The sequence below is a fragment of the Cnephaeus nilssonii genome, assembly GCF_951640355.1.
Source record: "Cnephaeus nilssonii genome assembly, chromosome: 16".
NCBI classification, from domain to species: Eukaryota; Metazoa; Chordata; class Mammalia; order Chiroptera; family Vespertilionidae; genus Cnephaeus; species Cnephaeus nilssonii.
In genome coordinates, this window is record NC_137087.1 from 34,684,901 (window position 1) to 34,712,497 (window position 27,597).

Sequence of the window (27,597 nt, forward strand, 5' to 3'; positions counted from 1 at the left end):
CTAATCAAAACTGCCTGAGAATGCAGAAGTATCAGAGAGTCCTGGATAAAAGGTATAACTCTGCACTATAGATGGACAAATCAATGGATCTGCGAACATCTTAATGGTTGCATTTAAAGATGTAGAATCTTCTTATTACTAAAATAAAGATATTTTATCAATTTCCTATAAAATTATAATGGGAGGTTACTAGCTAATGATAGTAGCTATTCCCAGGCCCAAGTAATAAGGCATTTGCTGATTATGTCATTTTAAAACCATTTACAATACTTCTTGAATATAAATAAAATACGTAATTCTCAGTTAGTGTTAGATTTTATTTAGATAAGACTTTAAGATATTAAGATACTCACGGGTTATTTACCATTTAATCCATAAAACCATTATTAACTTTTAAATTATTAATACATAAATATCAATAAAATATTTTAACCTGACTATAGTTCTCTTATATTTTTAATTTATTCTTATACCACAAATATTTCATATTTACCTCTAATCATTACTTTCAAGAAGTATAAAACTCTAGTTATTTTAGCAAAGATTAATTTAAAAGGTATTAGATCATATGGCTAGAGAATTCTTTTCACCAAATATAAATGCATAGATGTTATTTTATTTTTAACTTACTGCTTTAATTGCCTCCCGAAATCTTCGTCCAGACATGGTCCTGAGTGAAGAAAAGAGAATTATCTAAGTGTTTTCCTCCTTAGACTATGTGCAAAGTATGCAAAATGACTTGTAGTACAAGACAAAAAGTTACCCTGACTCATTACACAATCGTAAAGTATGTAGGAACTCAATGACAAAGCTAAGCTAAAGTTGAGCCTTTTTCCTGGCTGTCATATCTTCAAAACAAATTCTAAAATGAAAACAGATAACTTGAAGGAGGGAAAAAAGAATCAATAAATATCACTAGCAAAAGATCACAATCATTTTCCATGCATTGATTCAACAAAATGTATTGATTATGTTCTTTGTTAATAAGAGCTAAGGCAAGTAGAGAGTATATTGTTCCTTCCTGCCACAAAGAATTTACCATTTTATTCATTAACTTAATCTTTCATAAAACTCTGAGCACCTACTACATACCAGGCCTACTTCTAAATACTAAGGATTAGCCGTGTGGAGCTAACATTCTAGGGAGGACAGAGGGTCAATAAGCAAATTAAAAAGGGAGAAGACAATAGTGCTATGAAGAATATAAGGAAGGTTAAAGAATGAAAGCGAATGGTGGTGTCATTGTGGTGGTGATGGTGGTGCTGATGCTGTAGTGATGTGGCGGTGGTGATGGAGGTGGTAGTGGGGGAGGCGATGGTGGTGGTGGTGCTGATGGTGGTGGTTCTGATGCTGTAGTGATGTGGCAGTGGTGGTGGTGGAGGCGGTGGTGGGTGAAGACAATGTTACAAAGCATAAGCAGGACTGGCATCTCTGTTAGAGCTCTGAGCAGAGAACTGAAGGAATAAAAGAGTTGGCCATGGGGATTACTGGAATGCAAGTGTTTCAGGGAGAAGGAACCATAAGTTCAAAAGTGCTAAGACAGGAGCATGCTCGATGAGTCTGGGAACTGCAACGAAGCCCAAGTGGCTGAAGCAGGGGAGAGAGGGGAGAGTCGGATGAAGTCAGACCAACGAGGTTGCTGAGGAGATCACATAGGGCCCTTAGGCTATTGTAAGGGTCCGAGGATTCACCTCGGGTGAAATGGGAAGCCAGGGGAGGGTTTTGAGCAGGACATGGTTTAACTTGTGTTTTAAAGGGCTTCCTCCAGCTGTGGTGTTGATAAAATACTCTAGAGAAGAAAGGGAGGAAGCAAGAAGGCAAGGCAGGAGAAATAATGGTCGCTTAGGGCAGGGGCGGGAGGAGGGCAATAATAGAAAGTATTGGGAAGAACATACAGAATTTGCTGAAGGATAGAAAGTGAGGGAAAATGAAATAGAAAGAATTCAGGGATGACTCCTAGATTTAGGCCTGAGCAACAGGAAAGATAGGAAAGACTGCGTGAGGAGGAGACTTAAAACATTCTTTCATGTTTTTAAAACCTAGAGTAATTACTTTAAGAGTCTGTGTTTTAATATTATTTCAAGTCTTTCTACTGACATCATAATTCACATCATTTTAATTTGGAACGATACGTTTTCAAATTTTTATGTTTGCTTCAAGTGACACACTAGGAACAAACATGGAGAGGTTTATTCTTCTGAGGTTCCACCAACAGAGGGTGGGAATATTTGTCAGTGATGCCAAATAAGTGCAGTGAGATTCAAAGGAGTCAGTACAGAATTATCTGCCCATGATAAGTGATTCCAACAGAAACACATATACAATAACTGACTTTTTAAAAGTTGCAACTCTTTTTAACCCTCACTGGAGGATATGTTTTTATTAATTTTGAGAGAGAGAGAGAGAGAGAGAGAGAGAGAGAGAGAGAGAGAGACATATCAATCGGTTGCTTCCCATCTAGGGATCAAACCCAAAACCTAGGTCTGTACCCTGACTGGGAATCAAACCCAAACATTTTGGAGTATGGGACCACCTGGCCAGGCCACAATAATTACATTTTTTAACTACAAAATAAAAAAGAAGGACTTACGTAAGCTCCCCAGGGATAGCAGTTATGGCCAAGGACCCAAGAGTAATGATCTGAACGTCAACAATATCTGGGTGCCAGGGATGAGGTTTTGAGAGCTAAGAACCCAAAATATGAATATTGTGTTAGGAATATTATTCTTTCTACTAGAAGCCCGGTGCACGAAATTCGTGCACGGCGGGGGGTTGTCCCTCAGCCCAGCCTGTACCCTCTCCAATCTGGGACTCCTGGAGGGATGTCCGACTGCCCGTTTAGGCCCGATACTAGTGGGATCGGGCCTAAACGGGCAGTCAGACATCCCTCTCACAATCCAGGACTGCTGGCTCCCAACTGCTTGCCTGCCTGCCTTCTGATTGCCCCTAACCGCTTCTGCCTGCCAGCCTGATCACCCCTAACCACTCCGCTGCCAGCCTGGTTGATGCTTAACTGCTCCCCTGCCAGCCTGTTTGCCCCCAACTTCCCTCCTCTGCCAGCCTGGTCACCCCTAACTGCCCTCTCCTGCAGGGTTGATCACCTCCAACTGCCCTCCTCTGCTGGCCTGGTCACCCCTAACTGCCCTCTCCTGCAGGGTTGATCACCTCCAACTGCCCTCCCTTGCAAGCCTGGTCCCTCTCAACTGCCCTCCCTTGCAGGCCGGGTGCCTCCCAACTGCCCTCCCCTGCTGGCCATCTTGTAGTGGCCATCTTGTGTCCACATGGGGGCAGGATCTTTGACCACATGGGGGCAGCTATATTGTGTGTTGCAGTGATGATCAATCTATATATTACTCTTTTATTAGATAAGATAGAGGCCTAGTGCACGGGTGGGGGCCAGCTGGTTTGCCCTGAAGGGTGTCCCGGATCAGGTGGGGGTTACCTTGGGGCGTGGGGCGGCCTGAGCGAGGGGCCTGTGGTGGTTTGCAGGCTGGCCAAGCCCCCTGGCAACCCAAGGGGAGACCCTGGTATCTGGGATTTATTTTTCTTCTACAATTGAAACTTTGTAGCCTGGAGCGGAGCCAAGCCTGCTGCTCCCTCCGGGGCGGGGCGGCAGCCATTTCTGTGGCAGTTAATTCACCTTCTACAATTGAAACTTTGTAGCCTTAAGCGGGTGAGCCCGGCCAGGGTGTGCAGAAAGCTTTGCTTCCCCTGTTGCCGCCAGCAACCCTGGCTTGCTCTCTCAAGCTCCATTCTGCCGCCATTTGTTTCAATTTGTTTACCTTCTATAATTGAAACTTTGTAGCTTGAGTGGAGGCTTAGGCCTGCAACGGCTATGGAAAACTTGGCTTGCTCTGTTACCTGGGAAACCTTGCTCTCTGTGGCTGTAGCCATCTTGGATTGGGGTTAATCTGCATACTCGCCCTGATTGGCTGGTGGGCGTGGCTTGGCTGGTGGGTGTGGCTTATGTAGCGGAGTGATCGTTAATTTGCATATTACCATTTTATTAGAGAGGATGATCAAAAGACATGTGATGATCACAGAAGTTTCTTTATTAAAGGATGCAAAATGTTTCCAGCTGCTTTTGGTGTCTCCTGCCACCATAGATTTTATTTCTAATTTATGATATAACATTAAATATTTTATCTAGTCATAACATGTGAATCTCAAATGCCAATGCCCCATTAACCTGGACGTATTTTCTCATCAATGATGTCTGGTGGATGTGTCACTGTGGAATCACAATGTGTAACCGATGACCAAGGACCTACTAGAGTACGGTGGTGACTCTCCTCATACAAAACAAATAAGTAACTCCATCATGTGGAATAGCTTCACTTAATAACTTCTTACTCTAAAAGCACTTCAAATTTTCAGTTACCAAGTGTTGCCTTACTTTCCACATTTTCTCCAAGAAAATCTATCCTTTTCTGTACTCAAATGAGTGTAGAATCTTTCCCTCTATCCCTTCCCTTTCCTCTCTTTCTTCTTCCTGAAGAATTTTAATTGAATATTAGCGGGGGGGGGGGGACTCTATTTAAATTGTTTTCTACATCAATAGTTCATATTATAAACACTGGCTTCGCACTTTGACATTTAGAATGTGAAAATCCATGTTCCAAAGGAATAGGAAAAGAATGTTGCTTTAGGTAATAACATTGCCTGACTTGTGAGAAAATGAAGACATGGACATGTTCCTTTTTATAGGGACTGAGATGCTCTTATCTGCAGAGAATTCTGTGTGCACTCCTGTCCTGGGGTAACATAATTAATCTTAAGTAAGACACCTGTTATTTTTATTCTTCCTTTTTCTGTGTTCTAATTGTTCCAGCTATTTTTCATAATTTCAAAGTTACAATATTTAATAATCATACCCCTTATTTTTTAGACTCACAGCATCCATACTTTTGACATGAAATATTTTGATGTGGGAATATCTGAATAAGACCTCCCATGCCAATACAGGTATACCATTCACATACGACAATTCTTAAATTTTAAAAAGGAATATACTAATTTCACCGTGATAACAAAAAATGCTTTACCTCTCCAGTGTGAATAAGGACTGGCTTTGGTTTATGACACTCTTTGATTTCATCAGATGGCCTGCCCAAGAGCTGATCCCGAAGAGTTTCCCAAAATGGATCTGGTACTGTTGTCCCTGTTAGGAATGTTTTAATTAATATGACTCCAATCCTCTGGGAAAATGTCATCATTTTGACAGCTGTTGTACAACAATGCTTTCAGGAGTTTCAGAGATTTCACTAAGATTGTTATTTAATGATTCCAAGACAGTCTGAATAATAGAAGCAGCAAAATTTCCTGTGCATCCTAAAATAGGAGCCATTATTTAATTAGATCTTCAGTGTGGTTGATAGAATAAAAGAATATATTTTGCTCAGCATCCTTAAAGTTTTGTTTCTATTGCTCCTTTTCTTCCACATTTCAAGTAAAAACAGTATGATATAATTCACTGTAGATTATCCATTTTAAAACTAAAAATGACACCTGCAATTTGAGGTACCAGTTGTTTGGCTTGGGGTCCCTGAAAAGGCCTCCCTTGAACCCCCACTTACTTATCTACACACACACACACACACAATCAGTAAAAAACAAACACCTAGCCTAAAATCCATAATTTGGGGGGAAATTATGTTAACTACAAAACCTATTGACTTAGAATCTATAATCCCTTAGGAAAATATAACAATTATAAACGTATGTGGGTCTAATAAAAGAGCATCCAAAGTACATAAACCAAAGCCTATAAGTACAGCGAAATCAGGATCAAGTTATAAAACCTAAAACCATCAGTTATAAATGAAGGAAGGTCCCGGAAATACACACAGGAAGGGGACCTGGGACCACAGGCGTTAGGCTCCTAAAGGCCTCTGCCCTGAGGGATTTTGGCTTCAGTAAAGGGATAAGGAACAGAGGCACTGATAACAAATTGGAAGAGCCTACTCATGTGGTTGAAGGTACAATGACAACTCCCTTCAGCACCCCCAAACCCCCTGCCCAAGCACAGTTTGAAATTATTCACCCACAGACTGAAATGCAAAGAGGATTTGTCTCTGATTCTATTTGAATGCATGGAAAGCTGAGAGACCGAAGACACCTGTCCCTGGGGAATCTGGTTGTCATGTACAAACATGGAGTTCCCGCACACCCCTGAATTTAAAAAGAAACATGGTAAATGCATGGGCTACAAGTAAACTCTCCTCGGGGACACCACCCCAAAGCTCCAGAAGCTGGGGCCACAGATCCCATTCGTCTGCACCTCACTCACCCTGCGTGAAGTTGAAGGCCCCAGCTCCATCGATTGTGCCAGCTGCGAAACTGTAGCCCAGCGCTGGTTTACATGTCTTTGCCTAAAAGGAAAGATTTTTAGAACAAAAAAGGAAAGAAGAAACAGAAGTTAAACTTCCACTAATGAAGAGATCAGCCCCTGAGCTTTACCCTTGTGGCACCGTCAGCGTGACTCAGCAACACTTACCGTGTGTGTGGAATTGAGTGAGACGGTGACGTCCGTCATATTCACCCACTGATGAGCCGAAGTCAGTGGTCCAGTTAACTCATGGGAAGCCAAGGCATACAGCGCCTAGAAAACCCACAGAAGCTCACTGTTAAGAGCAGAAAGCTAAAATGAACCCTACCCCTGTATCCAGTAAGTACCAATTTGGAGAAGGATCTCTCAGACCAGTTTTATTCTGCTGGGTCCATAGCAGTAGCCACTACCCAGGTGATCTCTCTGCCAACCTGTTGCCTCCCTGAAGACTGAAGGCCTTGGATGGTTGACCCGTGCTTTTCCCCACAAAGATGAAACCGTAGTGATCCAGGATGTGGCACAAAAGGCCCCAATCTCACTGGAAAGACGGTCAAGAAAATGTAAGATGAGAAGTAAGAGTGACTTTCTTCACCAGAACTAGAGTATATCCTCGGGCATCCTCAGTCCTTGAGTCCTCTGGCAGGGCTGGCCTGAGGAGATGCCAAAGGGCAGCTTGGAAACTTCAGGCCCCACTTCATCTGCATAAACTCCCCTAACACCCCGCTCCTCTTTGATGATCCCCCACCACCACCACGCCCCCCCCCCCCCCCCCCCCCAATGTGGTCAACTGATGCTTTTCAATCTTATGGGAAAAGGGAGTCAATGCATGATTAGAAATGTTTGTTTTTACTGATCTGTATCAGACAACAGAGGCAAATCCTGCTTTGCGGGAGACCTAACTCATTTCCACACCATCCCAGTTTCAACTGCCACCTGGGAGCTGGGAGCTGAGTGGCCCCAGAGGCAGCCGCCTCCCTGGGGAGGAGGAAAGTTGTGCCTTGCTGAGAAGAGAATGCAGAATGTGGGCCAAATCCTGCTGGCTCTCAGGCCCGGAAAGATAACAACATTTCTGACACCTAATTGTGTCAGATGCACTCCCTAAATAGAATCTGTTAATTTAGAGCAATCCACTGATAACACCACAGTGATTAAAAAGAAACTGCAGCAAATAGGGCTGCTAGTGTCTGGCGTTTTTAAAGGTGCTTTTGATCCTCCTTAATTGCTGCTGAAACATTTTAAAACCATTGGAACAAAATATTTACTTACACTCATGCGCACACGCGTTTGTGTACAACAAAGGTATAAGTAAGCTATGAAAAGGAAGAGACTTAACTCTCGTTATCAGAGATATCTCAGCTCTCCAGCTCATCCTCTGTGTTTTCGGTCAGAAATCTGTCTCCATTGAAGCTGACACATAATATGGGACTAAAGGAAAGATCAAATTTAGAAGAGGGAAGAGGGTAGAGCAAATCATAGTAATCTCGCTGGAGACCAGGTTCTCTCCTCATAAAAAAAAAAAAAAAAAAAAAAGTTAAGAAAAGATAGGATGGATGATCTTTGCCATATCAAAGAAGACTAGAACTTATTTGAATCCAAATTGTGAGAGCAGCGAGTTGTGGGGCTCAGCTTTGCATTGTCACGGAAGGAAAAGTTAAGAAATGCATCACCATTTAACCAGTATTATATGAAATGTTGAAGGGTATTCTTTAAGAGGAAGAGGAAGAGGAAGAGGAAGAGGAAGAGGAGGAGGAGGAGGAGGAGGAGGAGGAGGAGGAGGAAGAAGAAGAAGAAGAAGAAGAAGAAGAAGAAGAAGAAGAAGAAGAAGAAGAGTGAATAATAAAATAAATATGTATCTATCAACAATTGAATCTAAAACTAAACAAGAAATGTAATGAACAAAATAACCTGATGAATAAAATAGCATCAGAAGCATGGAAACATGAAACAGACTGATGAATCTCAGAGGGAAGGAGGGGGGCAAGAAGAGATTAACCAAAGATTTTATGTGCATATATGCATCATCTATGGACACAGACAATAGGTTGGTGAAGGCCTGGGGTGGGGCGGGAACCACATGGAGGGAGACAATGGGAGGAAAAAGGAGGACATCTGTAATACTTTCAACAATAAAGATTTTAAAAAAGAAATGGCTAAATGATTTGGCAGGCAAATCCCTGAGAGATTTCCAAGCCTCTGAAACAGTCTGGTCATATATACCATGCTAATTGAAAACCTTACAATCTAGCTATCATCCCACTGCCCGAAGCCAGCCCTCTGGCAGAAGTAAAATGTACTTCCTGTAAGTGGTTGGACCAGGCAGTCAGAGAGAGATTCCTGCGTGGCTTGTGCAAGAAACCTTCCCAACTGCCCTGCAGCAGCAGCTAGCTTTCCAGACCCCTTGGTGCTGCTTGAGCTCTTGTCTTCCTCATAGATAGGGACTTCCTAAAGAACAATGTCAGCAGATCTTCAAGAACAATCCTAGATAATAAAGAGCTAATATGCTAATTAGACCAAACAGCAGAACGACCCTCCAGGTGACCTTTCAGACGACCAACCGTCTGGACGACCTTGCGGATGAAGCCAGGGCTGTGAGGGCCGAGCCCCTTGCACAAATTTCATGTATCAGGCCTCTATTTTTAAATGAAGATCAAAGAGTGGGCACATGGCTTACCGTAGCTCTCTGATATAGGATCCGTCCTATAATTTGTGTGCTGTCGAGCATATCCTGTCCAGGTCCCCTAGACATGCACATGGAAGACTGGAACAAAAGGAGACAGATGTGTTCTTGGTGAATAAAGCAGGTATTTTATGTCTGGCTGGTATGGCTCAGTGGTTGAGCTTTGACCTATGAGCCAAGAGGTCACAGTTCAATTCCAAGTCAGGGTATATGCCGGGGTAGCGGGCTCGATCCCCAGTAGGGGATGTGTAGGAGGCAACTGATCAATGATTTTCTGTCATCATTGATGTTTCTATCTCTCTCCCCCTCTCCCTTCCTCTCTGAAATCAATAAAAATATATTTTTAAGAAGCAATTATTTTAAAAAATGGACAATTACAAGTGAATCTAAGCAAATACAATTTTTAAGACACATTATAGCTTTTCTTTTCAGATATTCTCTCAACTTATAGATTACGAAAAACAAAAGAATTGAATTGGAGCAGTGAATATCTTTAGAAATCATCTATTCCAGCACCTAACTTTTAAAAATAAGGAATATGAGGCTCAGGTGTGTTAGAGGATTTGCCGAAGATTATTCAGGTAGCTAAGACCTAACGCCACGTCTCTCCATTGGCTGCACACGTCTCTACTAGCTTGTTCTTGCCTGTGGCTCTTGGTCATGATCACCTTAAATTGAAGCTCAGTTAAACTTACATTGGAAAAGCTAGCTGACCCTCAGGAAAAAACAACAACAGTAAATAAATATGACTCTATACCTTATTTCTTACATCAGAAAAATTTGAGATTAATCATATGTTTCAATATTACAAATGGAATAAAAAGTATTAAAAACATGAGTGAATATATTTTAAAGTCTTAAGAGTGTAGAAGACCCTTCTAAAATTATATAGAATAGGTCAAATACATCTGACAATGTAAACACTTTAAATATCCATATGTTGAAAATGAAAACATAAGCTGAAAGACAACTGACAAATCAAGGGGGGGTGTATTGTTTATGAGAAACTAAGACTTTAAAATATTAGGAACTTGGAAAAGTAAGAAAAAATATCTTTATTAATAACTTCTGGTTCATCCATATTGAGTTAGATTTTCTCTTATTTGCAGTAAAAAGCACCCTATATGTATATCAAATTCATCACCTTGTATACCTTAAATTACACAAGGTCATATGTCAATTATATCTCAATAAAGCTGGAAAAAATAATAGTAAAAATAATCACCATAATGAATACATGATGGAATGCAGATGAAATAGGCAATTCACAAAAAAGAAATGTAAATAGCCATTCAACATGAAATATGTTCAATCTCATGAATAATTAAATATAAGTTTAAGCTGCAAAGAGAACTCCTTGCATATTGTGTTGGTGAAAACGGAAAGGCTGACAGTCCTGGTGTTGGTGAGAGACTGTCCCTCGTTCACTGTGGGTGGAAATGTGATTGAGAGAGTGTTTGGGCTAGGTGTAGCATACCTAGGAGGTCCTTTCTCTTTGACAGCAAACTCACTTTCAAGAATTTGGCTTATGGTGAAACTCTTACTCATCTGAAAATATGTATGACAAGCAGAGTGACCACAGCATGCTTATATCAAAAAGGGAAGAAAAGATGGGAGAGAGGGTGTAAAGGAAGGCAGAAGTCAGGGAAAGAAAATACCCATCAGCAGGGGACTGGTTAACTATGGTACTCAATATTGAAAATTACGAGGGGTTTTATTCATTTTTTTAAATATGTTTACATTCAGAGAGGAAAGGGAGGAGAGAGAGATAGAAACATCAATGATGAGAGAGAATCATTGATCGGCTGCCTCCTGCACACCCCCTACTGGGGATTGGGCCCACAACCCAGGCATGTGCCCTGACCAGGAATAAAACCGTGACCTCCTGGTTCATGGGACAATTCTCAACCACTGAGCCATACTTGCCAGGCACAGAGGGATTTTAAATGTTTTAAAGCACATTTTACTGGAAATAAGGAAGCAGGTTATAGACTAGCATTACAGTGTGATCCCACTTATGTAAGATTTTACATGCATATATATGTATGGATGTACAAAATGTCTGGAAGGAAGTTCATTAAAATTTTAACAGGCTAATTTATGGGATGAGGGGGTGCTCCTTTTCATAGTTTCATTTTCTGGACTTTTCCATATTATTTGAATGTGTAACAAGCATATATCTTTCCCTAAAAAATATTAAAACTTTTTTCTAGCCAAAACCGGTTTGGCTCAGTGGATAGAGCGTCGGCCTGCGGACTCAAGGGTCCCAGGTTCGATTCTGGTCAAGGGCATGTACCTTGGTTGCGGGCACATCCCCAGTAGGGGGTGTGCAAGAGGCAGCTGTTCGATGTTTCTCTCTCATCGATGTTTCTAACTCTCTATCCCTCTCTCTTCCTCTCTGTAAAAAATCAATAAAATATATTTAAAAAAAAAAAACTTTTTTCTAAACTTAAGCTGTTATGTTTTTAAAGAACCCACATTATAGCAGAAGACATCTGCCTTGTTTCCCTCTTCCTCTTTCTTATGTGAATCCTGACTTTGTTCAGAAAATCATCTCCCTCCTGGCAGTCAATGTTCCCATTCCTAGCTCCTGGTAAGTCTAAGGCTCTAGGCCTTGCTAAGATTGGCCAGGAACCCAACCTAAGCCACTCAGCACATACCATTCTCCCAGCAACTGTTTTGGTCCAGGGATGGACATGTGACAGAAATTGACCCAATCAGATAGGAGAGAACTTTTATTCTATGTTGGAGAAGTTCTGTCTCTCCTATTTTATATGGGGGCGGGGGAAGGGGAGCATACACCTTCCTTACTGCCACCTGCAGTCCTGCAAACCTGAGGGAAGCCGACCCAACGCATGGAGGGGAGCAGGGGAAAAGAGAATCCTATTGAGGGAGGGGGTATGACTTTGGTGTAATTTTTTCATATTATAAAGTAAACTACGCTCATTGTAAAAAATAACAAAATGTATAAATAAAAATAATAAATACAAAATAACTAAAATGAAACCTATTTATAATAGTATCAAAAAAGAGAACATCATAGTCAACAATTCAGTGTGTTTCACTTTGTCTTTTTACAATGATACACTGATTTTCAAAACTGCAATCACAATGAATATACATTATTAAATACTGATTTTTTTTAGTCAACATCATGTATTATGAGTTTTTCCCACTTTAAGTATTCCAACAGAAGCCATTAAGTTGATGCATAATATTCTGTTGCAAATAAGTATAATGTTTTAACCATCTCATCTATGAATTTTGTAATTTAGTAAGTAGTTATCAAATCTACTGTGAATTAATAATGTGTAGAAATTTTTCAAATAAAGGGTAACAAAGAATACTTTCTACATAAAAATAGTAATATATAATAGAAAAGTGTAATTGTTGAAACTATATTGCTCATTGGGTGGGGTTGACTGGAATAAAGTAAATAACCCAGAAATAGTGTTAAATAAAATATCACAGGTAAAATGTTCGTTAAACACAAAGAATAAGGACCAGGAATGAGCATCTGCTGCTCATGTCCAAGCTGAATAATCTAAATGAGCTTGAGGGAGGGGAGAAGCAGTTAAATAAATGACTTACAGCCTCATTTGTCTTTGAAACTTACCACACAGATTCATATATAGTCATAAAAATATTTTTAAGACAAAGTTGAGTGGAAAACTGAAATCCTGGACCAATAAAAAATCAACAAGTAAGTTATAAATGTTGTTTGTGGTTGCGAAAAAAAAAAATAGGAAGTCATTATATAGGTAACTCCTGGAAAGGGGAAAGGGGGGCAGGACGGAGGTGAATAGGGTCTTTCACTCTTGACTGTTCTCTATGCTTTCATGTTGTTGGAGTTCTGACAGCAAGGTCTTTGCAATTTTAAAAGAAAAAATTTGATCTTATATTGTTTTTGTGTGAGTGGTTTGTTGTTTTTTTTAAAACCATAGCTTTCCTAATGAGTGAGCAATGTCTCCGGCAGACAGTTTGGGGTACTGTTACCGCAGAAATGCCAAGGCATCATGTTTCCGGTGGTCCAGGTGTGGGGAAGGATATTTAATCTCTGACATTTCCTAAATTGCCTCACCATTCAAAAAACTTCATAGTCACATAGAAAATTATAATTTTATCTCATTGACATTTTGTGGGTGCTTTTGAAAAGAGCAGCTGATAGAAGTAAGTAGGCCGGTGTACACTTGAGGAAAACCTATTTGTAAATGAATGGTGAATATTCAAACATAAAAGATGCATGACGTGCAAAAACAAAGATTTCCTGGCATAGGTACCTACCCCACCAATGGGACAAGAGCTGTTGGCGTTATCACAGGACTCCCCCGTGTTGACGCAACGTGGGCCGAGAATGTTGGGGGACACATCTCCTAGGTTTGATGAAGCAAAGGCTGCTACAAATGGCCCCTGCCAAGAGAAACAGCCAATTGCCTTTTATTCTTTCTTCCCCTCATCTCTCATTCAAAATGCAAACATTCCATCTGATTTGGTAAACTATTCAAAACCATTTGCACACAATGGAAAGAAGGATGTACATACGATATTCTAAGGAAATGCCTTACTCCTGAAAAGGCTCCCAGCACAATCAGTGTTCTTACTATTACTCACGACTTTCCAATTATCAATAGAGCGGTTTCAAGCAGGACAGTTTCAAATCTGTGCCTCAAACAGAAGCACGCTGACAAGGAACACAGTGTGAATTTACAACAAGTTACAAAATGCTGAAATGTCAATTTTGTCTCTGGTGTTGAACCTCGAGATCCAAGATGCATTTGCCCTTTAAAAATAAATACCGTATTGGCTTAAAAAGAGAAGAGCCAATCCAGACTTTCCTGTTGTGAAACTGAACCTAAATACAGTATCCACCATCCAGGCTTGCGCTTCCACGCATCTTTTCTCTCTCTCTTCAACCTGAAGTAACAACACATAACCGTTTAGAATGGTACAAGGCAGTAACCTCAAGCCACTATTCTGCCATTCTGTCCTTTTTTCTTTCTTTCTTCTTTCTTTTTTTTTTTTTTTTTGGTTGGAACTATTCCAAGTGACTTTTTTATTGCATTTATTGAGGTGATGTTGGTTAATAAAATTATATAGGTTTCAAGTGTATGATTCTGTAATACATCATCTGTATATAGTATTGTGTGTTCACCACACAAAATGGTCTGTCACCATTTGTGTCCCCTCTACCCTCTTCTACCTGTGTCCACCCCCTTTCCCTCTGGTAATCTCCATACCATTATCTGTGTTTATGAGTTTTGGGGGTTGGTGGGTTTTTTGGGGTTTTTTTGGCTTCACCTTTTTCAACCAGCCTCCTAACTCCCTTCCCCTCTGACAGCTGTCAGTCTGCTCTCTGTATCTATGAGTCTGTTTCTATTTTGTTTGTTTATACCATTGCATCTTGAATGTCTTAAATTTTCTTAGAAAAAGAAGCAAGTATCAGAGATCATGATGCTAAAAATATAATTTATTTCAAAGTGCCTAGCACCTAGCCAATTATCACAAATGAAAACCTCCTTTCTTTTCCCTACAATACAGGCTAAGATGAAAAAAAAATACAGTTTTGTCAACTAAGGAGCTAAAAGATCACATCAAATGTTCATGGATCAGTATCTTCATAAAAGAGCATTATTCTAGTCAAGAGCATTATTCTAGTCATATACCCTGCATTCTAGGGTTTAGGTGCTGGTGGCAAGCAGATAGGGTCCCTCCTCGCACCTATCTAGCTATAGTCTTTATTGTATACAGATCTGAGCAGCATCTGGAGTACATGGACTGGGTTCCTGGCCCTCATCTCTGATCCGGTCACTCACTGAGTTTCAAAGTTACAAACAAGTCTGATGGATTAGGACTGTCTCTGACTTAGGCCTTATTACAGGAAAGTAGAACAATGTCCTGGAAAGGAAATTCACCATGAAGAGGGATGTCTGGACCAGTGAAAAGGACTTGGCCTCTGTCCTCATTCAGATTATTATACCACTAAAAAGACTCTTAATGCTTTTATAACTCTGAAAACAAACGTAAACATCAATACAACTTACCATGTTTCCAACTGCCCTCCCCTGCAGGCCTGGTCCCTCCCAACTGCCCTCCCCTACAGGCCTGGTCACCCCCAACTGCCCTCCCCTGCAGGACTTGTCCCTCCCAACTGCCCTCCCCTGCAGGCCTGGTTGCCCCTAACTGCCCTCCCCTGCAGTCCTGGTTGCCCCTAACTGCCCTCTCCTGAAGGCCCCCCCCCCCCAACTGCTCTCCCCTGCAGGACTTGTCCCTCCCAAGTGCCCTCCCCTGCAGGTCTGGTCCCCCCAACTGCCCTCCCCTGGAGACCTGGGTCCCCCCCGACCCCTGCCAACTGTTCTCCTCTGCTGGCCTGATTGCCCACAACTGCCCTCTTGTGGTGGCCATCTTGTGTCCACATGGGGATGGCCATCTTGTGTGTTGGAGTGTCGGTCAATTTGCATATTACTCTTTTATTAGATAGGATGTGATGCCCATACTGACACTTTACTCTGAAAATTTGAATCAGCTAATTTGAATATTGCATGAGTGATGATACTCAGTGAATTAAGGTGAAGTTTTCAGTAACATAAATTCTTACCTGTCCAGGTAAATGTCCTTTGTTCTTCTCTTGCTCAAACAGGTAAGATGCATAGCCCATATTGTCGCTATTTACAAGATGATTGCTGTTGTTCATGTTGACAGGGTGGATGGCAAACCAGCTGTAACAGAGCAAGAAGCCTAAATTAATGAAGAAAATCAGATAACTGGGGCCAAAAAGGATGACTGGGATTTCTGTTAAGTTCTCCCCAACAGAAAAAAAAAAAAAAACTTAATGATAGGCATTCCACATTTAGGTGCTTTTGTTGTTAATGAGTTTATATTACTAATAATATACTTAAGAAGTCTTATCATTGACTTAATTGTAAAATGCAAAACTATGTTTATGAATATTTCATCATCATCAACAGCAGTAGCAGCAGCAGCTTTTAACAAGAGCCAAGGCTGGTCAGTTATCAGATGATATACCCAAAGAACTGTATAGACATAGACTTTGTCCTTCAAGAAGGCACACATATAATAATTATTCAAATCATTCCAAACTAATTCAACAGACACTTATTGAGTGTCTGCTGTGTGCCAAGCCCTGAAGAAACTGCAGTTTGCTTTCAGAATCTTCCAGAAGACAAAGATGTGAACAGATGCCCTTAATACAGTGTGACAAAGGTTATAAAGTGTTTGGGGACCACAGATGACTAGCAATTATTTCTTAAGGGCATTCCAAGGAGAGAGAACAGCAGAGTAACTGCATGGAGGCATGAAAGAGGATGGTACGCATAATTCAATATAGCCTCCTGCACAGTAATAGCTTAAGCGTAGCACTATACAGTTTACAAATTAACATCACATCTGTTACTTTATTTGAACTTCACAACAACCCTGAGAGATAGGCTGTTAATACCTCCACTCTGCAAGGTGTCTCAGAGAAGCAAATCGGTGGCCCACTTGCCATAGGACTAAGGCTCGTGTTTGGGTCTTGTGACACCTTGTCCAGAGGCCTTTGTAGATCAAACCTCCACACGGTGAAAAAGATACTTACAGAATGAAAGGCTGGAAAGCAGATTAACTGGAATGATCAAGAAAAGAGACATTCCAATTCATAAAATTTGAAGCTAATTTAGAATTTTTAAAAAAATCTATTTGGTTGATTTAATCCTTCACAGAAAACTTTTGAAACATTTCATCTTATATTCCTACCTACATGATACAGTGCACCAAACCGAACATTTACATAATGACTGAGGATGTTTTGGGACTTGAAGGTCATCACTTAGGATTCAGTCTTCATTGCCCAATAGATGTATATGTAGGTCAGAGGTGGCCAGCATAACGCCCATGGGGGCTGGGTAAGCAACGTCAGTGAGGTGAGCTGGTTGGTGCAACAGGGCCCAGTGAGGACTGTGGGCATCTGTAGGCACTCACACTGGCAGCTGCCAAATGTGCCATCTGGGAGTGTGAGCCAGGGCTGCCAGATCTTCCAATTTTTTTTTTCAAGAGAAACCTCAAACCTTGTTTTTGTGAAATATTTATCTATTTAAAAATTCTTACAGAAATAAATGCATGGAAACAAAGGAGGGGAATGGTTACAAATTAACAGACTTAGGACACGTAGCCAACAAATAGCATTTGTGAACTGTGCTTGGATACTGATTCAAACAAAATAACTATAAAAGACTTATTAGGACCTAACAGAAGGTGACAGGAGAAGATTTGACTTTGCTGGTGGGCACACGGTACAATATACAGATCTTATAACATAGAAATCCATATCCAAAACCTGTATGTTTATGTTGACCAATGTCACCCCAGAAATATTTTTAAAAAGACTTATTGATGCAATCAGGAAAACTAACCATGGGCTTGGTTTTATGTCATATTAAGAAATTAATTTTAATTGTGTTGGCTGTAATAACAGATTATAATTATATTTTTAAAGTGTTTATCTGATAATAAAATATTGATGAGTGAAAAAATATGTCTAGCATTTGCTTTTAAATACTCTAGCAAAACATACAAATAAAAAGGAACAGAAGAATGAAATAGAATGGCAGAATATTGCTAATTGTTGAGTTGATTGAATATTGCTAATTATTGAGCTGATTAATAGTTATGTGTAAATTTATTAGACTAATCACTCTAAATTGGAATATATTTGAAAATTTTCATATAGTTTCTTTTTTTTTTTATCTTGACACCCATTTCAATTTTTTTTAAAAAACAGTGTAAAGTTAAATCACCAGCCAGTAGGATTAATTCAATGCCTACGGTATATATTTGCCACTGTACAAAACAACAGAGGTTTAGGCTGAACACAGTTCAAAGGTCATTCCCTAGAACTTACTTGCAAGGTTTCTATATTTAAAAAAACCCTTACATTCGTTTCTATTTTGTGGTTTGTCTCTTTCTCCTAAAATTTAAGTGCCAAGAAAATTCTACTCTAGTCGTGTTTTCCAGTTAGCTGGAGTCTGCTTTCCCGTTTTATTCCATTTGAAAATGGGGTGGTGGCCATGACAATTCCATGACTCCCCAGCCAAAATATTTCCGTCTAATACAATCACACTGAGGCCGGCCAGACCACAGCCTCTCCAGTGCAATCAAAGGAAAACTGTAGAACAAGTCTATCAACACTATCATTTAGCATTCATGAGGTGAAGGATTTTCCAAACAGGATCTCTGTTTATCCTTACAAGAACCCGTGGAGTCAGATGCTGTCATTATCCTCATTTGACAACCAAGGAAAAGAAGTCTCAGAGGGATGACATAACCTGACCAAGGTCACGCAGGTGCAAGTCAAGAAGCAGGATATGAATCCGGGTTTGTCAGACCATCAAGCCCACGTTCCTATCTGCTATGGGATACTGACTCTGCCCCTCTGTTCATTCACTTTCTCATTTCAATGCACATTTCATAACTTTGACTCTGAGCCAGACGCTGGGGACATAGAGATGAATGAGGCATCATCTTGACCTTAATAAATGCTTCATGGAGGAGCTGACATTTGAGCTGGATGTTAAAAGATGAGTAGGAACCTGGAAGGGGGCGGTCACTGGAGAAAAGTCATTCACTGCAAAGGCATGCAGGTGGGACGAGGTGCCATGTGTACAGATCATAGAGAGTCACAGTGGCCAGAGCAGAACACATAAGGAAAAGAGAGGAGGTGGTTGTGCCATTCATTCAATCAACATGTACCTATCAGTAGCCATGTGTGTGGCTGGCATTGCATTAAACCCCAAAGAATATAGAGAGGAATCAGCTATATTCTATACCATCAAGAAATCACAAAAATACCTGCAGAGAAAGTCAATGCTAAGAATTTTAGTCTACTAATTATACTACAAACCTGAATTCTTATTTATTTCATTGAGTTATTTTCATTTATTTTAGCCCTTGCAAAATTAATTGAACTTTTTCTCTACAAAAAAAAAAATTAAAAAAGCATTCAAAAAAGTTATTTAAATATCAGAATCAGAAGATGCTAGATATTTTCTCCGCTGTCCTTTAGAAATAGGTGCTACTAAAATATCAGGCTTGTCACAGCAACCAAAGTGCTGTGGTAATAGTATAAATTATGAATATATATAAAGATATGAACAAAGGTGGTTATTTTAAGTTAAGAAGGCTGTACTCACAACTTCTTTTATCTGGTCAGAAATATATTCATCAAAGCAAAGTTCAAAAGAGAGGAAGAAAGGTGTAGGTAGTTTCAAAAGAAATTAGACTACAGACATAAAAGGAGGAATATGTCCCTGTTCATAAATATTTTAAAATAATGATTATGGCACAGCTGGGATGTACAAGAGGAAGCAGGGCTTGACTTGAGTCAGCCTGACCCAAGCAGGCTACTGAGGAAAGACAAGAGAGTTGATATTTTACCCTATTTAGTAGCAAAGTTAGTTAAAATTTCTGAGTCTCTTTTCCTGAGACTGAAAAATAATACTTTTCAACTATGCTATGTGAAACAATAAACACCAAATTATTATAGACTACTATAATTACTAGAGGCATGGTGCACAAAAATCGTGCACTTGACAGGGAAGTGGGGGTCTCTCAGCCTAGCCTGTGCCCTCTCACAGTCTGGGAGCCCTCAGAGGTTGTCTGACTGACGGCTTAGGCCTGCTCGTCCCCGGATGTCCTTAGCGCTGCCAGGGAGGCAGGAGAGGCTCCTGCCACTGCCACTGCTCTCGCCAGCTGTGAGCCCGGCATCTGCCCCCTGGTGGTCAGTGCACGTCATAGTGACCGGTCATTCCACATTTCAGCCTATTTGCACATTAGCCTTTTATTATATAGGATTTTCTCATCTGATGTTATGGAGGCATTTGAAGCAAAAGATTTCTAGGGCCTCTTTCAATGTGGACATTGTGTGCTTCCTAATTTGAAACAGAAAAAAAAAAAAGCCAAATGCAAAAATTGAGCTTCTTAAATATTCTAAAATAGTAACAAACCATCCTAGGTTCCATTCTCCCAGGCCTGGGCCATCATGTCCCACATGCAGAAAGGTGACTGACAGAGCAGGTAAGTGGAAGTTGAAATCTGGCCGCTGCTCTGCTCACCTACCTAGGCACCTCGGTCAGCTCAGGGAAGGGAACACCTGTGTGTGATTTGCACCAAGGTCCTATATGCTAGCTGTCACCCTCTACTACCTAAATGTCCACCAATGGGGAAAGAGAATATTGTACATACATCCATTCAAAGGTAGCGTTTATGAACATGGGAGTTCCATGTAATAACAAGGGAGCTTGTTGGATAAATATAATAGAGGAAGCTGTACTCTGTTGAATAGTATGCCCCCCCCCAAAAAAAAAATTCATGTCTAATGGAATCTCAAAATGTGACTTTATTTGGAAATAGAGTTTTACAAATGTAATCAAGGTAAAGAGCAAGTGATACTGGCTTAGGCTGGGTCTAAACCCAATGTCTGGTGGCCTAGTAGCAAAGAGAGACACAAAGGAGTTGGAGAAGTAGCTGATGTGAAGATGGAGGCAGAGATTGGAGTGGTATGGCTACAAGCCAAGAATTGCTGGAAGCTGCCAGAAACTAGGAGAGAAGCATGGGACAGGCTCTCCCTCGGAGCCTCCAGGAGAACCAACCCTGCCAACATCTTGATTTTGAACTTCTGGCCTCCTGACCTGTGAGAATGTTAATTTCTGTTGTTTTGAGCCAGCCAGTCTATAGTAATTTCCTTTGGCAGCCCTAAGAAACTAATACAGAGGCCATACACTGAGTGGCCAGATTATTATGATCTCTGAATGCATAAAAATCTGGCCACTCAGTGTGTGTGTGTGTGTGTGTGTGTGTGTGTGTGTGTGTGTGTGTGTATTAGAGGCCCAGTGCATGAATTTGTGCATGGGTGGGGTCCAGCCAGCCTGGCCAGGGGGAGGGGACATGGGCGATTGGCCAGCCTGCCTGCTGGTCGAACTCGTGGTCAAGGGGACAATTTGCATATTAGCCTTTTATTATATAGGATATACACTGAGTGGCCAGATTATTATGCGTTCAGAGATCATAATAATCTGGCCACTCAGTGTATATCTTAGTGGCTAAGAGTATAGCTCTGCAGTCAGACACAAGTTGCTTAATCTGTTACTCAATAGAAGTTACTTATTACAGAACCTCAATATTTCGATCTGTATCATAAAAATAATAGTATCTACCTCACAGCATTTGACAATTAACGGAACAAATACATCTAAAGACTGATCTATACTAAGAATGGAATAAGTCATGATGATGATGATAATGATGATGATGATGATGATGGTGATGATGATACTGATACTTCTGCAGCTGCTGCTGCTGCTGATAATTATAAGGGGAAAAGAGCTATGAAGCTCTGAATATATGTGTGTATATATATATATGTTTCCTAAGATTAACACAATGGTGTGAGTGTGTGTGTAATCAAAATATGTATATTCAACTTACATGATATAGGCATGAAATAATTAAATGAGAAAACCCTGCCCTCTTGTGGCAGAGACTTGAGGGCTTACAAAATACCCGTGTGCCAAGTCCTAGCCACCAGATGGGGAGGGAGAATTGAGGGGCTGAGTGAAAATGGTGAAGGGATTGAGAAGTACAGATTGGTAGTTACAGAATAGTCACAGCGATGTACATTCCAGCATAGGAAATATAGTCAATAATACTGTAATAACAGCTGGGTACTTGGGACATTGGGGGGACCACTCTGAAAAGCACATGATTTCTTAACCACTATGGTATACATTTGAAACTATTACAGAATAGTATTGAATATAAAATATAATTGAAATGTAAAGTAAAAAAATAAATAAAAATTTTAAAAATACCCATGTGCTCCTCTATTTCCCAGGGCTACAAGCAGGGTAGTGCATGAGAATAGCTCTGGCATTGGTACATGCGAACAAAAGGACCACCCCATTTTCATTAGACTTTGCATGAATGGGAAATAGGTCTTCACTGTGTTAAGCCACCAGAATTTCACATTGTCTGCTGTGACACTTGGCATTCAGTGTCCTGATTAACACACCTCTTTGTCACCTCCCTTACAGTCCTCCTTACCTCCCTCCTAGAAACTGTTTGGGGAGAGCGAGGAAAGGGTGTTTCCCTGTGTTATACGGGAAGGGTTATTGGGCCCAGAATTTCACCCAAGGGGTGGCCTGCATTTTGAACAAGCAGAAGCAATGAATACACACCCGCTTTCCCAGATTCAAGGAGGACAGTGAGCGGTAGCCAGAGGGGCCCTTCTGCAGGAATAGGTAAACTTGGTGGCCAGCATCCTGGAGAACCCTCCTAGCATCACCGCTCCAGAGGAGAGATGGACATTCTCAACTATTCCTTTTGTTATCTTCAAAAATCCTGGGTGAAAAATCCCCTCTGAATAATGTTACGGGAGAGGTATCCGGCTTGGGTGGATCCCATTAAGTTACTACAGTCAGCATTATTTTGTCTTACATGGTATGATTAAGCTATCAACAAAAGTAAAACAAGAAATGACCAAAAAGAATATTTTTTAAGTTCAGCTTAACTAGAAGTTGAGGAAAGAAAAATAATAGTGAGTTGGCTTTTGGGGTCTATTTCTTAGCAGCCATTGTAAAGGATGATATCACCAAGTTTGGCAAGAGCTTGGGAAACAACACTGCTCATGTTGGGGAAGCAGGAATGTAACCAGCAAGACCTTTTCAGACAGCCACTTGGCAATTTATGAGAAAAGTCTTAATCATAAGCATGCCTTTTTTGGCTCAGCAATCCCACTTCTAGGAATTTAGTTTAAGGAAATCATTGGCAAATATATAAGGTATCTGTTCAAGAATGCTTATTATAGTGTATTTATGGTGGAAAAAACTATAAACTAAATATCAAATGATTGCTGGATAGCTGAACACATTATCAGATATATAATAGAATACAGCCATTTTTAAAGGGTGAATTTAAAAAAAATGCTATGTAGCATTGAAAGATATTTATAAGGGGTCTCTAAATGAAAAATATTACCAAAGTGTATACACAATAAAGTATTACTTTTTAAATTAAAAAGTGAATATGATTAGCAAAATATCTATAAAGCTATGTAACAAAATGTTAAGAGAAGTTACAAAGTCCCAGGATCACAAAATGATTAAAAACACACACACATAACAAACACTTGATACAATACCAAGAGAGAACTGTAATGCCAACTATGGACTGTGGGTGATGGTGACGTGTCAATGTAGGTTCACCACTTGTAACAAAGGTACCACTCTGGTGTAGGATGTTCCTGGCTGTTGATAGTCAGGGAGGGTGTACGTTGTTGGGGGCGAAGGGGCATATGGGAAGCCTTTGTACTTTCTGCTTAAAATTTTTGTGAACTTAAAACTGCTCTAAAAATAAAATCTACTAAAAGCAGAAAAAGGTTCCAGCCCTGACACTTGTTACATCTGCCATCTTCTATTCAGGAAAGCACTCCCAGCTCCAGGCAACTTTCAAGGACCAGAGAAATCACCTTCACCTTTTGATGAGGACTGTCACAGCCACTTTATATGGACTACTAGAAGCCCGGTGCATGATATGCATGCACTGGGTAGGGGGGAGGGGGTCCCTCAGGGCATATCCAACTGGCTTAGCGCTGCTGTGATGATGGGGCTCCCGCCACTGCCACTGTGCTCGCCAGCCATCAGCCCAGCTTGTAGGAGCACACTGACCCACCAGAGGGCAGCTCCTGCATTGAGCGTCTGCCCCCTGGTGGTCAGTGCGTGTCATAGCAACTGGTGTTCCACTGTCCGGTCGATTTGCATATTACCCTTTTATTATATAGGATCTGAGATGATAGTCATTGTGACCATCTTTGGAAACCACAAGCTGCCATTTAAAACTTTTTTTGAAAAGTCCTATCAGTCCTAAAAAGGTAAAAGATTAGGGGGAAAAGCATGAAAAAGTGAGGCAAATGGCACAAAGTGAAAAGATACAGAAAATAATCCTATATATAATAATCATAATTCCTGAGATCAAACTCACTCAATAAAAGACAAAGATAACGTTAAAAAAAAAAGGTATATGCTATCTATAAGAGACACCTCTAAAATGTAAGAACAAAGAAAATAACAGCAAAATATACATGGAAAATTCTAACCTGCAGAGAGAAATGAGTTAGCTATATTAACATAAGACTACATAGACTTTGAGATCAAAAAATCATTTTTATATATGGAGTCACTATTTTAAAAAAAAAACAAAACACACCCACTTGATAGTCTCAGTTCACGGAGATAACATCATTAATATTTTTCACAGTATTTTAAAGCTTCTAGTGCCCAGAGTGAGAGAAACCAAGTAAGCATCCACGTATACAGAATTACCTTTCAGTCATGCTGACTCCTTATACTATGCTCCATGTAGGGACAGGGCAGAAGAAAATGCACCTGCATATTAACTATGGTTGACTTGATGAAGGATAACTGAGTTAATTTTTCTTTCTACTGTCTTATATTTTTCAAGTTTTCACTGCTGAGTACATATTATTTTTATACCAGGGGGAAAACTTGGAGAAAAAAAAAAGAAGATTCTATATCTCTTTGGATTAAGAATTTTCCAGAAATCCAACAATCAAGTAAGTCCAGCATCTTTTACTAGCTATGACAACTGGTTTTTATGGCTCTGGTTTCTAAACTTGGGACTAATTAAGTTAACAAGCATGATTTATCTGTTATCAGTCAGTTCTTATTATCAATGAGCCCTTACTAAGCACCTTCACTTTGTAGGACGATAGCTCAGACATCGAATGAAAGCTCACAGCCAGGGCCTATGTATATGCTCTCCTGGAGAGAACAAGACAGACAGACTGATAGGAAAGGTGGAGCAGGAAGACGCAGGAAATTTCACAACAGCATAGAAGGGGCAGAACAGGAAAGAGAAGTTCAGTGAGGGATGTGACTAGAGACCAGGGATTCACAAACCAGTTCATGGTAATGGAGAAGATTTAAAGACAAGATGAGATGGAGAAAGAGAAGAGGTCAAGAATGGTTAGTGAAAGGCAGTCTCTGAGGTTTCCCCATTTGCTCTCTGAGCAGGGTTAAGTAGAATGAGACAGAATAAGGGTAGAATAGAGAGCCATAGGGAATAGACAGTGGGACATTATCATTTGAGAAGCCATAGTCTTGGATGGTAGAGAAGATTTACACACATAGACAGCTTGACTGAGGTCTATAAGCCACTCTCATTCAAACAAATTAGTGTAATTTCATAAATTGTATTTTTCTAAGGGCGTACAAAAATTATTCACGTAGGTTACACAAATCACTGTCCCTGTTGTTTTTTTAAAATGTGCCTTTAAAGGGCCCCCTTTAAATGACCCTTTCTGTAAAAATGAAAGGGGTTTCAGTGTATAAAACGGAAGGCAATGGAGCAATTACTCAAACACCTGCTCAGACCTTCCTTATAGCTCCGACGAAGAGAAGCCATGTCATGCCAAAGGCTCTCAAAGTGAATTTTGTAAATGCCATACAGCTCCACATTTTAGCTCAGAATTCAAAACATTCCAAACATGTTCTCCACAGCTGGAGAACAATCATTGACTGTTTTTGCATTAGGCAGTATCAGGCAAAAATATAAAAATATTTCCTTTAGATCAATTGGAGCAAATAGTGGCCTTGTATTTGTAGAGGACCTAACCGTCTATGGAATAGTTTCATGCACATAATTCTATTCCTTTCTTCAAGCCATCATCACTCTTTCTAACATTTCAAGACCCCTCAACTCCCAACCCCAGCTTAAAACACTTTAATGATTTTCCATCCCCCTCGATTATAAAGACCAAAACTTTTATCATGGTATCTAATCTCTACCACTGACTTTATCTCACAATATCCTTTGCACTTTAGCCACGCAGACCTTTTATCAGTTCCTCAAATGGGCCACAGGACTTTTGCACATGCTTGTCCATTTGTGTTAAAAGTTCTTTTCCATTCCCCATTTTGCCGGTTAATTCCTCCCCTTCCTTCAGTTTTCAGCTCTATTGTCACTTCCTCAGGGAAGCCTTTCCCAGTCTCCCCAACCATGTCAAATCTCTTTAAGATAGCTCTACAAGCCTTCCTTTCTTAGCACTTAACCCAATTACAATTACATATGTATTTGTATGACTATTTGAATACCTTTTGTCTGTACCAGTAGACTGTAAGTCCTGAAAAGGTAGCAACTACATCGATTTTTTGCTCATCAGTAACTCAGCTAATGACACATGTATTCCACAATATTGAATGAATGAATACATGAATAGTCTCTGTGTAGAGAGAAGATGCTAAATCTACATTTTATAAGTGTAGAAACTGAGTCTCACAGCGTTTAGGGAATTTGCTCAAAGGGCACAGAATACAAGTATTTGATTCCAAGGTGATTCCAAGGTATCTGATTTCTGATTTCAAGATCAGGAAATGCATCATTCCAATGACTGGGAAGTGTTGCATGGCACACAGTAGGTGCCTAGTGCAAACTTGTTGAACAAAGAAATAGAAACAAAAATGAAAGTAGGAAGGAATAAATTATGAACTTCAGCATTGTGAAGAAAAGAGTCTCGGCTGTGGCCCTGGGCAGGCCACATCACCTTTCTAGGCCTTAGCTGAATTTTGAACTAGATTATCTCTGTTCTCTGCCAACCTGAGGTTCTATGCTTCCAACTGTCTCATACTTTGGATTCTAACAGCAGGCACCTACATGTGCTGGCTGAGTTCCTTGGCAGCCCAAATTTGACTCTGTTTTGGATCATTTTCAATGTATTCAAAGAGCAACTTTCACTGTGCAACAAGAGGCAACTGGAGGAGCAATTACATCAAGGATAATATATGGCGGCTATAAAAACAATGGAAGCTTATTTCTGCTTCAGGTCCTAATCACCCAACTAGCTTACAAGACCCTTGAAGATAGGGACTATGACTTGTTCGTCATCACATACGCCAAGTATACCTGACATTTAGAAAGTCTATTGAGTTAAATGCTAGATAGCAACTAATCAGTAGATAAATTTTTGTAAGAGATGAGTCCTATTACATCAACCCATGTAATAAAGTTTATCTTATCAGGGAGCTTTTAGTGTCCTCACTTTAAGCCCAAAGAACTAACTCCAATGCTAAGAATTCTAAGCACTCTGATATGCCAATAATGGGGTTTTTAGAAGAGGTAAAATATTATTCTATTTCTTAACTCTTAGCTAAAATTATTGAACTTTTGTCTATGTCAGGCACAAAACTAGAGCTTTGCATGCATTATCGCATTTAGTCATCAAACAACCCTGTGAATTATTATTATTCCCATTTTCAAATAGAATAGTTGAGGTGTAAGTAATTGAGTTACTTTCCCCAAGCCACAGGGTTAATAAGTGGCAGGGTTTGGGATTTGAACCCCAGTCTTAAAGCCTACACCTAAAATCTGAACGCTTTACCACCATGCTATTCTCTACCAACTATGACTGTGGGTCATAGTCTTTAATGTTTATCTCCACCCCTTCTTACTTTTAATTTATTGTTCATTTTACTCACATAGAACCTTTCACTTAAATATTTCCTAATTCTACCTGGCAGAACCTCACCAC

General features: G+C 40.2%; 1 protein-coding gene across 2 annotated transcripts in view; it reads right to left on the reverse strand.

Moving 5' to 3' along the window:
* The window catches only part of ASAH2 (N-acylsphingosine amidohydrolase 2), a 57,308-nt gene that overhangs the window by 14,253 nt on the left and 15,458 nt on the right, over positions 1–27,597 (reverse strand). For both annotated transcript variants that reach the window (XM_079793414.1, XM_079793413.1), the window contains 8 exons: positions 15,601–15,721; positions 13,290–13,415; positions 9,000–9,086; positions 6,497–6,601; positions 6,290–6,371; positions 5,046–5,161; positions 2,591–2,685; positions 631–670 (listed from right to left, as the gene is read on the reverse strand). In XM_079793414.1, coding sequence (XP_079649540.1) covers positions 631–670; positions 2,591–2,685; positions 5,046–5,161; positions 6,290–6,371; positions 6,497–6,601; positions 9,000–9,086; positions 13,290–13,415; positions 15,601–15,721 — 772 coding nt within the window. The remainder of the gene's footprint in view (positions 1–630; positions 671–2,590; positions 2,686–5,045; positions 5,162–6,289; positions 6,372–6,496; positions 6,602–8,999; positions 9,087–13,289; positions 13,416–15,600; positions 15,722–27,597) is intronic.